This window comes from Pseudonaja textilis, chromosome 4, assembly GCF_049901715.1.
Source record: "Pseudonaja textilis isolate UNSWEBS1 chromosome 4, rPseTex1.2, whole genome shotgun sequence".
Classification (NCBI taxonomy): Eukaryota; Metazoa; Chordata; class Lepidosauria; order Squamata; family Elapidae; genus Pseudonaja; species Pseudonaja textilis.
The window spans coordinates 5,113,846-5,125,978 of record NC_141993.1 but is presented as its reverse complement, the minus strand read 5'-3'; the positions used below and the strand labels follow the sequence as shown (position 1 = coordinate 5,125,978).

Here is a 12,133-nt window from a genome sequence, read left to right as displayed (position 1 = left end):
AAGCTATTCTCCTAGGAACCTGAAGACTAGACAAGGAATAATGGATGGAAACTGATCCAGGAGAGATTCAGCCTAGAAATAAGGAGGAATTTTCTGACAGTGAGAACATCAATCGATGGAACAGAAGTTGCCTTCAGAAGTTAGGGGAGCTTCATCCCTGGAGGATTTCAAGAAGAGAATGGAGGTCCCTCTATCAGAAATGGTGTAGGGTCTCCTGTTTGGGCAGGAGGTTGGACTAGATGACCTGCAAGGTCCCTTCCAACTCTGTTAATCTGTAATCTGTAAAACCCTATATCATTCCCAACAAATGGCTGTTCAATTTCTTCTTGAAAACCTCCAGTGATGGAGCACCCATTACTTCTGAAGGCAACTTGTTCCACTGATTAATTGTTCTCCCTGTCAGGACATTTCTACTTAGTTTTAAGGTTACTTCTCTCCTTGATTATTTTCCATCCGTTGCTTCTTATCCTGCTCTTGAAAGGTCAAAAGCCACCCCTCAAATCTGAGCAGATCGGACCCTCAAATAAAATGGATCACAAGATTGTACAAGAAGCTATTGGCTATTCCACAAACTTGGCAGGATGTTTGCTGCATAAGAGGGGAAAGATATTTGATGCCACTTTATCTCTTTACAGGAATGCCACCGATTCTAACGTTTCAATTTAATTAAATTTAAATAATTCAATTTGCTTCTAATTTTTTTTCCATTTAATTGTCGGGAGCTCCACTGCTGGAGTGTTGGGGATCCAAGTAATAGACCCATAACAAGCAAACCTCCGAGGCAGGTAGATTCCTCAAAGAATACATTTATTGGCACAGATCTGGTGGAAACTGACTCTGTTTCCCACAGTTTTCACCTAATTAAAAGTAAAAGTTTTCCCTAAACCCCAAACAATCAGTCACATGGTCCAATCAACACACTCTCTGGTTGCCTGGTGATACTGCTCCTCTTTCCTCCAACCAGGTGTGAGAATGTCCTTGGTTCCCAAGAGAAAGTATTTTGTTTTGGCTACAAAACCCCAGCTATCTCTAATCCCCCATGAAGCTGAAGTTCCAAGATGGCTTCCATCAGGTGAGCTTCAGAGTTGACATGGAGGTCTTCAAGAAAAGGTTGGACAGGCACGTTGTCCAGGATGAAATAAGATCTCTTGCTTTTGGGAGGGGTGTGTGTGGATTAGAAGACCCTCATGATTCTATGATTCCAATGGATTTGGGAGAATGCCTGGGGGGGGGGGAATTATAGTTTATTTCATGTTCCCCAAGCAACAGCAGTTGGGCGATCATGTGGTGCCTGAGAATCAATAAGCAGAAGTAACATGCAACTCTTGGGACAAATGAACACAATGTTCTTTTTATTCAAAGCCAAGCTAAGATGATTATTTCCCACTTGATCTACTCAAATTATGAGAGATGTTTACGTTAAAAGAAGTACTGCTCTTAATCATCCCTGGTATTATTTGCGGACTATTCATACTTGAGAAAAATATCACACAGAAGAAAGAAGAAGATCAACGGAACCTTTGTATTCTTAGAATGGTTGTTCTGAGAGTCATTGCTGACTCAGTTCTGTTGTGGTTGCAAGATTGGAAGTGTGCCCTAATGGCCTGGGTTTCAAGACAGTGTTGTGTTTTTTTTTTTTTTTTCTAAAGCAATCTTCCTAACTTCACATCTTCAGGATGTGTTGGGACATTCTGGGTTCCAGCACATCTTCTCAATGTGAGGGAAAGCTTCTCTGGAAAAAAAAAATCACCAGAATTAAAACATGGTCTTCCTGTCCATGATATGAAAGAGTACCACCTTAGATTTTAGGGAGGAATGCTTCCTTCAGTTAGAAAACTACTACAGCAAGGAAGGAGACTAGATAGAACCTAACATTTCTGCATTTTTACTTAGAAGACAAAATCAAAGGGCTGGAAGGAACCTCAGAAGTCTTCTAATCCAACCTCCTGATCAAGGCAGGAGACCCTAAATCATTCTAGATCAAGAGTCTTCAAACTTCACAAGTTTAAGACTGGTGGACTTCAACTCCCAGAATTCCTGAGCTAACATGACTGAAGGAGAAATTCTGGGAATTGAAGCCCACAAGTCTTAAAGCTGTTAAATTTGAAGACCCCTGTTCCAGATAAATGACTGTTCAATCTCTTCTTGAAAATTTCTACTGATGCAACACCCTTAACTCTGAGAAACAACCCATTCCATTGATTAATTGTTCTTAAAGTCAGGAAACTTCTCCTTAGTCCAGGTTTGATCTGTCTTTAATAAGTTTTCATCCATTACTTCTTGTCTTGACTTCTTGAAATTAAATCAGTCCTCTGTTCTCTGTGACAGCACCTTAAGTACTGGAAGACAGTTTTTTTGTGTTTTATTTTTAGTATTTTATTTGTTTATCAAACAAGTACAGAATAACATGTACAGGATAACAAGTATAAGTATGAACATAAACAAGAACGAGGGAAGTAAATACAGATAAATGGGTACAGTAAAACAGGGAGGGTAGGCACACTGGTGTGCTTATGCACGCCCCCTTTAAGGACCTCTTAGGAATGGGATGAGGTCCATAGTAGACAGTTCGAGGTTGAAGCTGTGAGGGGTTGAGGCTGTTACAATGGAGTCATGTAGGGCATTCCAGGCGTTGACCACTGAAGTTGTATTTTCTGCAATCGAGATTGGAGTGGTTTACCTTGAGATTGTACCGGTTGTTTATTATTGTGATTGAAGCTGAAGAAGCCATTGACAGGCAAGATGTTATAGCAGACAATTTTGTGAAACTATGCTTAGATTGGACCTTAGGTGGCACAGTTCTAGATTGTCCAGACCCAAAATTTCGTGCCTGGAGTTATCAAGCTTAGCAGAAGTTCCTTTCTTTCATTGTCTCCATATCCAGAATGATATCCCACTGGCCTCAACGAATTGGGTAACCCAAGATCTCCACTACAAAATAAATCCATCCTACTCGTCTTCCATGTTGATCTCACTGCTGCAAGTTGCAGTCCATATGCTGGGACATGGGAGTGTGGTAGAAAGTCAAGTCGGAAACCGAAGTTCAGGAGATGCAAAAATTGATCTGTTTCCTCCTGCTGAGCAACCAGATCTTCTCCTCCTTCTAATACACCATTGCTGGATTGTAGGGAGATACTATATGTGAGAGGCAAACCGGTGAATGCACCCCAAAAATAAATTGTCAGACTGCACTGGGTTGCATGGCAATGGTGAATGTGAGCTGAATATGGAAAAGCAAGGATGTCAGCCTGGCAGCCAGATGTAGGTTAGTCTACTCTATCCTGTACCTTGTAGCTACCTATGGTTGTGAAAGTTGGACCTTAAAAAAGCAAGACAGGAAGAAAATCTATTCATTGTGGTGCTTCTGAAGTCAGAGGTGGGATTCAGCAGGTTCTGACCAGTTCTGGAGAATGGGTAGCGGAAATTTTGAGTTGTCCAAGAACCGGCAAATACCATCTCTGACTGGAGATTTTACAGTATCCTTTCCCTGCCACGCCCACCAACCCACGCCCACAGAACTGGTAGTAAAATTTTTTGAATCCCACCACTGTTGTGAAGGTTCCAGAGTATTCCTTGGACAGCAAGGAACACATAAGTACTGGAGAGTATAACACCATACATGTCACTAGAAGGCAAAATCACAAAACTGCATCTCACTTATTTTGGCCATGCCATGTGGGGGAACTTACGATCGGAAGGAATTATTATTGGAAGAGTTAGTGGTAAAAAGAAACCAGGTTGGTAAAGAACATGATGCCTTGACACCATCCAAGTTGACATCAGCCAGAGCATAAGACAACTCAAGGAAATAGTGCAAGATTGGAAGATGTGGAGAGAACGCCTGGCCCATAGAATTGCCAAGATTCGGACATGACTGAATGGGTAAGATCCTCATCATCATTGTATGAGAGGGTCAAGAAACACTTTAGAAGGAAAGGAAGGTTCTCCCCACATTCAGTGGGACTCAGTATGTACAGGGTCCTACATCTTTTAAACCTTTCCCCCTCGATAAATTTAATAGTTTATAGGTGTGTTTTGCCAAGTGAATTTCTCTCCACGTATTACAGTGTTGCCTTGTTGCCTTGGTTAAAATGTTCAGAGAAGAGCAACTAAGGTCAAAGGCCTTAACTAAAGAGACTAAAAACATATGAAGAACGGCTGCAGGATTTGGGTTTGGCTAGTTTAGAGAAAAGAAGGACTAAGGGGGATATGATAGTTGTATTTCAGTATTTGAGGGGCTGCCTCAAAGAAGAGGGGGTCAAGCTATTCTCCAAAGCACCTGAAGGCAGGACAAGAAGCAACGGATGGAAACTTATCAAGGAGAGAAGCAACCTAGGATTAAGGGGGAATTTCCTGACTGTGAGAACAATGAATCAGTGGAACAACTTGCCCTCGGAAATCATGGCTCCATCACTGGAAGTTTTTAAGAGGAAAATAGACAGTCACTTGTCTGAAATAGTATAGGTTCTCCTGCTTGAGCATGGGGCTGGACTAGAAGACCTCCAAGGTCCCTTCCAGCTCATTCATTCTAAAATACTCAACTGCTTTGAAACTTAGTGAATTTGGTACTTGATGCATTTTGACCTGATTTTTTTTTTGTCCCAGTACTCATTGCTTGTTTTGATACTCAAATACACAAGCTAGAACTTGTCTGTGTAGACTGCCTTATGATTCACTATATTATTCCTTACGGGAAAATTTTCTTTAGCCTTCATCATTTTCTGTACTCATCACGCCTCCAGGAATCAATTAACGTTGAGTACCAAGGTACCACTATATAGTGGAGAATAATCCTCTTGGAGAAGAAATTTGATCTGCACTTTCACAATATATTATTTTGTCCCCATGGTGGGTTTGTCACCCTGTTTAAAGTATTTGTCCAGTAAATCAACCTCACCCACCCATAGCTTTTATTGTATTTTACAAGCACTTACAAGCACATGTCCACTTAAGTTTGCTGTTTCCCAATCGTAAATACTACTATAAATCAGATGCTTTCAAAACCCGTTCCTTCATTATCACAGCAACAAAGAATAGTAAGTTGACCTGGGAAATCGTAGTGATTGCAATTTGCACGTAGCTGTCAGTCTTAAGGGCTATGTGCAAATTTGGGGTTTGGAGCAAGGCAATGCTGCAAGGCAATATTTATTTTACTTTGTTCTGCTGAGTTCTGTGGTGCACTTTTGCCACCGCAACCTTCTGTGGCTGGGTCAGATCAATGCAATGTGGAAAAAACGGCTTTGAGTGGGTGAAGGTCCCATTGGAAATGTTATAAGTAGGGTCTGGGATGGGTAATACGATGGGCGTCTCTTGTCCAGCAATGCTGTAAAATGTGAATGCACGTTCTTTTTCCTTTTTTTTTCTTTTCTTCCAACTAAGCAGAAATGACTTCATCGACGTTGCTTTATGTGGCATCAGTACTGGCTATTTTTTCCCTACCATGTCACGGGCAGGAGGGCAAATGTTCAGGGGCTCCAGGAATTCCAGGGACCCCGGGAGCTAATGGGCTACCTGGAAGAGATGGACGGGATGGCATGAAAGGGGACCCAGGACCACCAGGTATAAATGTTCTGCCCTTAAGAGTAGAGAACTGATCTGCAACTGATTCACATTACTCAAATTGTGGAGAACAGCAACGGATGGTGGTAGTGAAGCTTCCTTAAGTGACGAGGTTGGCTCAGTTGGCTTTGACTGTATAAATCTTGTGCCATCATTTTGCTAAAATGGCAGTAAGATCAGGCAGGGTATGCCCACTGGGATTGATGGCTCTTCTTTGGTCTGAGCATGGATGAATATGTTATTGCAACTAAAGGAGAGATGTTTCTCTGTGGTGGAATCCCACAACTGCACATATTTATATTATGGAGAAAGAAAGAAAGAAAGAAAGAAAGAAAGAAAGAAAGAAAGAAAGAAAGAAAGAAAGAAAGAAAGAAAGAAAGAAAGAAAGGAAGGAAGGAAGGAAGGAAGGAAGGAAGGAAGGAAGGAAGGAAGGAAGGAAGGAAGGAAGGAAGGAAGGAAGGAAGGAAGGAAGGCACAAACAGACAGACAGACAGAGTCCATTCAGTTCTGAAGTGCTTGTTTCTTGAAGGTTATTCCCAGCCTTGAATTTATTATTTATTTTAATTGCTGTCGATGCATCTTATTTCTTTATTTAAAACAATGTCTGAATTTGTTTCTTTACAATAATAATAATAATAATAATAATAATAATAATAATAATAATAATATGAATACGCTCTACTTTCAGCTTGCAATTCCTTGATTCTTGTTTCTTCCCAGGCCCCATGGGACCCCCCAATGGTTTGCCAGGTGCTCCTGGAAGAGATGGGCTTCCAGGACCAAGAGGACTGAAAGGTGAAACCGGAGAGAAAGGAGACCATGGACCCCCTGGGCCAGAAGGTAGTCCAAGAATTATTGCTTTCATTGTGATTCCAAGGCCCCACCAATTAATTGATCCTCCCCCCCCGCTTAATATTATGTCACCAATTTCATACTACCTGGGAGTGCATCATTATGGCATCCTTGGTGTTCTCTGAACTTGGCTGCTTGCTTGCAAACATTTCTGAGGTAGTCAGATAATGAAACATTTGCAAACAAACAAGTAAGCTCAGAGAGCATTGAGGACCTCACAGTTGTCCCTCTCCTTCTCTTCCACCTCCCACTCCTTCCTCTGCTTCCTCCAGCCCACCAACCCTACCTCCTGCCAGCACTGATAATGTTATCTGGGTGGGTAAAGAAACATCTGCAAGAAATCAACCAAGCTCAGAGACTATCAAGGACTCCGTAGTACAACCCTGAACTACAGTGATTCTGATACTGATTAACAGAGTTGGAAAGGACCTTTTAGGTCATCTAGTCCAACTCCCTGCCCAAGCAGGAGACTCGACTACACCATTTCTGGCAGAGGGCAGTCCAGTCTCTTGAAAGCCTCCAATGATGAAGCTCCCACAACTTCTGAAGGCAACTTCTGTTCCATGGGTTGATTGTTCTCGCTGTCAGCTCCCTAATCATTGTTGTTGCTCTCTTTCTAAAGTATCAACACCATTTTTATAGTGTGGCTACCATAATGGGATGCAATATTCCATGTGTAGAATACTTGACAGGCCACGGGGAAATTCAGTATTCTCCAGAGACAAAATTCTGAGCAAAGAAATGGGCTTGCTCTGCTGATCCTCGAAGCTAAATGGATTGTTTTTCTATTTATTTCCAGGCCGTGCAGCTTTTCTCGATCCAGATGTGCAGAAAGTGCTAAGAAGTCTGGGAGACAGGATCCTGAGGCTTGAAGGAGGTACACTGCTTGGTTTTCCTATTCCTAGAATTACAGAAAGCAAACGATGTCAGCAAAGCAAATACCTTTACCCAGGAGTAGCTTTCATGAAAGGCCAAAAATAAATGATATTTTTTTGAAAAGGGGATGGCGAGATAAGCTACATTTACCCTAAAATCTTGCATTTATTTGGTCTCTCCATTGCTTTTTGAGAAGGAAGCTTTGGCTTTACTTTTTCAAATGTAAAACTAAGAGAAATATTCATTTTCCTATTGGGGAATCAGAGGTGTAACCATTTCTCAAATCAAATCAAATCATTAAAGTTCAAGCACATTCAAAAAGTATTTGAAAAAAACGTTTGTAGGTTGAGTGCCCTAGGAAGCATTTTGATTGGACTGACATGTTTTTTGTTTTTAATCCATGTTCGTTTTGATAATTTTGATCTTAAATTTTATACAGTAAACTTCCAAAAGAGCAGTGTGGTTGCCTAGAGGTGGAGATCTCCCCTCACAAGTTTGATCCCAGGTAGCAGCAGATATTTTTCTCTTTCGGCGCAAGGAGAAACTATCTGCTGTGAACTCCACATAGGCATCAGGAAGGGTATCCGGCCAGGAAACTTTCAGCTCCATTCACTCAAGTCAACTCCATCCCTATGCAAGTGATCACAGAAGGGGGAAAATGTAAACTTCAAAAATCAGTTGAGCATGTAAAACTCTCCTGTAAATGATACATAAATGTATCTATCAACAATTGTTGTGGGAAAACATATTTAGGAGAGTACTGGGGGAGGGGAATAAGGATGCTATCCAAAATGTTTGGAGGTTTTGATGTTCCACTGCTTTTCCAATCTAACTGGAAGTGTTTCAGAAGTCTTAGTTCTACTGCAAGTGGTCAAATGTGAGATTCAATCAATCGGTATAGAGCTTGAAGGGACCTCAGTGGCCTTCTAGTCCAACTTCCTACTAAGGCAGGAGACCCTATCTCATTTCAGACAAGTGGTTGTCTAGTCTATTCTTAAAAAAAAACTCCACAATTTTTAACAGCAAGCTGTTCCACTGGATAATTGTCCTCACTGTTAGGGAGTTTCTCCTTAATCCCAGGTTCGTTCTCTCCTTGATTAGTTTCCATCCATTGTTTCTTCTCCTTCCCTCTGGTGCTTTGAAAAATAAGTTAACCCCCTCCTCTTTGTGGCAACTTCTCAAATACTGGAAGACTGCTATCATGTTCTTTTCTCTAGACTAGCTAAACCCAAATCCTCCAACAGTTCATCGTATGTTTTTGTCTCCAGACTTTTAATCATCTTAGCTGGTCTTCTTTGCACTTTTTCCAATGTGCAAACACAAAGTTCAAACATGGGTAGACAAGTATTATGGGGGTGAAACTCTGAAACTAACTCTGAGACATTTCAATCTGAATTTTCATTTAGAGAGATCTTTTTAGATTAGTACGGAAATGGGACAGATTTATAGAGGGACATCTGAGACAGTAGCATGGATCAAACCTGGACTAATTCAAATGTATTTAGTTAATGCATGCATAGTCAGGATCTGGAGTTGCAAAAACAAATGTTAATTTGCACTTTAAGAATTGCCGGATGATAGGACAAGATGGATAATTGTGCTTTATATTCTCTTTTTGCAGTTCTGGCCTTGAGGGGATTGATAAATAAGGTGGAGAACAAAATATTTGCTACCAATGGGAAGACCGTTGGCCTTGACTCAATAATCCAAGCATGTCAGCTTTCAGGAGGCTCCATTGCAAAACCCATGAATGAAAAGGAGAACAATGCTATTTTGCAAATTGTGAAGGAGCAAAATCAATATACCTACTTGGGAATTAAGGAGAGTTCAGTTCCAGGAGCCTTTGAGTATTTCGATGAAACCCCTGTGAATTATACCAACTGGCGTCGATATGAACCAAATGGAAAAGGGGTGGAAAATTGTGTTGAGATGCAAACTGATGGAAGTTGGAATGACAAAAAATGCAACCAGTATCGTCTCATTATCTGTGAATTTTAAATTTTCCTGTTTTAACATCTAAACCAGTGGAATTGGTGTGGCTTCTGGGAACTGTAGTCCTCTGAACAGATTTGTTGTAAAATCTTCATCAGCCTTCAGTTTTCTACAATTCCCAATATTCCAAAGCTTGAGAATCAAATCATGAGGATCAGGGTTTTGATAATGACATGGTGGCTACAATCAAGCATTTCCAATTTCTAGATGCTTAAAAGAAATTAAAATATTGATTTACAGATGACTAGGGCTTATTGATTGACTGATTTTTGTTACCAATTATTGGGGGTTATTGCTTTTTATGGTTTTTATATGAAATTTTTATCTTTGTAAGCTGTCTAGAATCATTGAGAGTGAGTTGAGTGGCCGTATAATTTTTTCTTTTTTAAAAAAAAATCAAGAACATTCTGGAAAAAGGCAATGGAAAAGGCAATTTCAGTATTGCTATCAAGAAAACTAAATGAATCTGACCAGGTATTGAGTTCAACCTGAGTTCATCTCCAAGAGTTGAGATACTACCAACTTGAGTTCAATCACCAGCACTTGAGTTCAACTGGAAGGAAGCTTTTGCTTCTGCTAAATATTCTAAAATTCTAATAACCCTTCAGAAGGAATGGATTCAGTGCAATTTAATCATTATTGGTCTTATCTCTTAATGATACCAAGAACAGAGAAAAAGAACAAGAAGTCTTTTTCAAACCAGGAACAAGAATGACTGAATATGAGTCCTGTAAAAAGTATATGAATAAATATTTTTTTTAAATGATGCTTTCTTACGACCATGATTAGTACACAAACAGGGTAGGGACACACTCTTAAATACTGTACACAGTCTGAACATCTTACAGCAAAACTAACACAATGGAAAGTTGCTCCTGTAATATTTAAACAGTCACCCAATATTTGTTGAGAGAAATCATTTCCATGGCAATGACCATGGAAGAGGTGAAAACATTGAAAGAGAATTTGTGGAGCTCTCCAGCTATTGCATTGCATGAAATAAAGAAATTATAAAAGGTTATTTGTAAAAGGTTTAATTCCCCATCATGGAGTCCAAGGTTTTTTTTACAGGCTGCTTGAAGGCGCAAAGGACTAAGAGCGAGGAATTCACTTATAACAAGTGGTTTCCCACTGATTGAAGTCCTTTAACTGATTGGACTTCAACTAGGTTTTCAATGTTTCAACTATGCTAGAAGCCAAGTTGGGGCCATTTTGTGTGATGCTGGGGTAAATATCTTCTTTTTCACTAAATGGCAATGAGAAAAAAATCCAGAAATCTTTCAAGAATGTCTAAGATTATTATTTCTTCTTCTTCTTCTTCTTCTTCTTCTTCTTCTTCTTCTTCTTCTTCTTCTTCTTCTTCTTCTTCTTCTTCTTCTTCTTCTTCTTCTTCTTCTTCTTCTTCTTCTTCTTCTTCTTCTTCTTCTTCTTCTTCTTCTTCTTCTTCTCCATCTCCTCCTCCTCCTCCTCCTCCTCCTCCTCCTCCTCCTCCTCCTCCTCCTCCTCCTCCTCCTCCTCCTCCTCCTCCTCCTCCTCCTCCTCCTTCTATCTGCTTACATACAGAAACTAACTTTATCTCTCCCAGATGGACATTTTACACTGTGCTCCTAGTTTCTGGGAAGGCTCCCCCGGGCACTCACAGTTCTCTTGCTTCAGCCAAAGTGGCTGCTGCTCCATAGGATCTCAGAAATTAGGATGGTGAGACATAAAGAGATTCCTGCAGAACTACCCCCATTTATCATATCCATACAGACTTCCAATACCACCCATTTGCTGAATTACAGCTAGAAATCATTGGTTTACCTATCACTCAAAGTTAAGAATGCCATATCTGGATTGCCAAAATAGAAGTGATCTGAAGGTGTCAGCAACAAGATTAAGGGCTCAAATTCTCTACTGACATCTTGGTGGTCATCCAATTTTTTGCATCCCAGATATGGTAGAAGCTAGAATGGCAACAAAGGTCATCTTACTGATTAGAATTAGAATAGAATAGAGCCGGAAGGCACCTTAGAGGTCTTCTAGTCCAACCTCCTGCTCAAGCAGGAGGTCCTTTGTCATTTCAGACAAGTGGCTGTCCAGTCTCTTCTTAAAAACCTCCAGTGTTGGAGCAGCCATAATGTTTGAAGGGAAGATGTTCCACTGGTTAATTGTCCTCACTGTTCGGAAGATTTTCCTCAATTCCAGGTTGCTTTTCTCCTTGATTAGTTTCCATCCATTGTTTCTTGCCCTGCCTTCAGGTGCTTTGGATAATAAATTCACCCCCTCCTCTTTGGGGCAGCCTGTCAAATACTGGAATACTGCTCTCATGTCCCCCCTGGTCCTTCTTTCCTCTACACTGGCCATACCCAATTCCTGCAACTATTTTTCATATATTTTTGTCTCCAGGTCTTTAATAAGTTGTTCTTCTCTACACTTTTTCCAAAGTCTCAACAAGAAGAGAGGAAAGGAGAGAAGAGAATGAGGTCCCTTTTCCTGTAATCCTCCCACATACTTTACTTCTTCAATTTCAACAGATTAGAAATTCTCATCAACGTATTTCATATTAGATTTATGTTCACCTAATATTAAAGTGTGTTTTAGTCCCAAAGAAAGTGATTCTCATCATCATGACGGATAATAATACCCTATCGATTCCTAAAAATATTTTTTGCTCCACTTCATTTTAGCAAAGTACAATTTGTGCAAGTTAGTAATCTGTGTTGTTTCCATAATGATTCATGAAATTCAGTATGTCATTATGGCTTCTATCAGGGCACAATCCCCTTTGCTGGAAGTTTTTGAGCAGTGGCTAACTGACTAAGATGTTGAGACTCTAGAAAGCATGCAGAGAAGTGCAACCAGGATGATTAGG

At 40.4% G+C, this 12,133-nt stretch overlaps 1 protein-coding gene across 1 annotated transcript; it reads left to right on the top strand.

The window, feature by feature from the left end:
• The first annotated feature begins 4,466 nt into the window (after positions 1 to 4,466).
• Positions 4,467 to 10,045, top strand: LOC113445390 (pulmonary surfactant-associated protein A-like). The gene is made up of 4 exons (XM_026714524.2): positions 4,467 to 5,559; positions 6,280 to 6,399; positions 7,211 to 7,288; positions 8,909 to 10,045. The coding sequence occupies exons 1-4, from the start codon at positions 5,385 to 5,387 to the stop codon at positions 9,283 to 9,285; spliced, it is 750 nt and encodes a 249-aa protein (XP_026570309.1). The 5' UTR covers positions 4,467 to 5,384; the 3' UTR covers positions 9,286 to 10,045.
• The last annotated feature ends 2,088 nt before the right edge of the window (positions 10,046 to 12,133 follow it).

Excerpts from the sequence above, each read along its gene's own strand:
- LOC113445390 (XM_026714524.2), top strand. The coding sequence starts at position 5,385 with ATGACTTCATCGACGTTGCTTTATGTGGCATCAGTACTGGCTATTTTT. Across the intron at positions 5,560-6,279 it reads AGGGGACCCAGGACCACCAG|GCCCCATGGGACCCCCCAAT; the intron begins GTATAAATGTTC and ends GTTTCTTCCCAG. Across the intron at positions 7,289-8,908 it reads GATCCTGAGGCTTGAAGGAG|TTCTGGCCTTGAGGGGATTG; the intron begins GTACACTGCTTG and ends CTCTTTTTGCAG.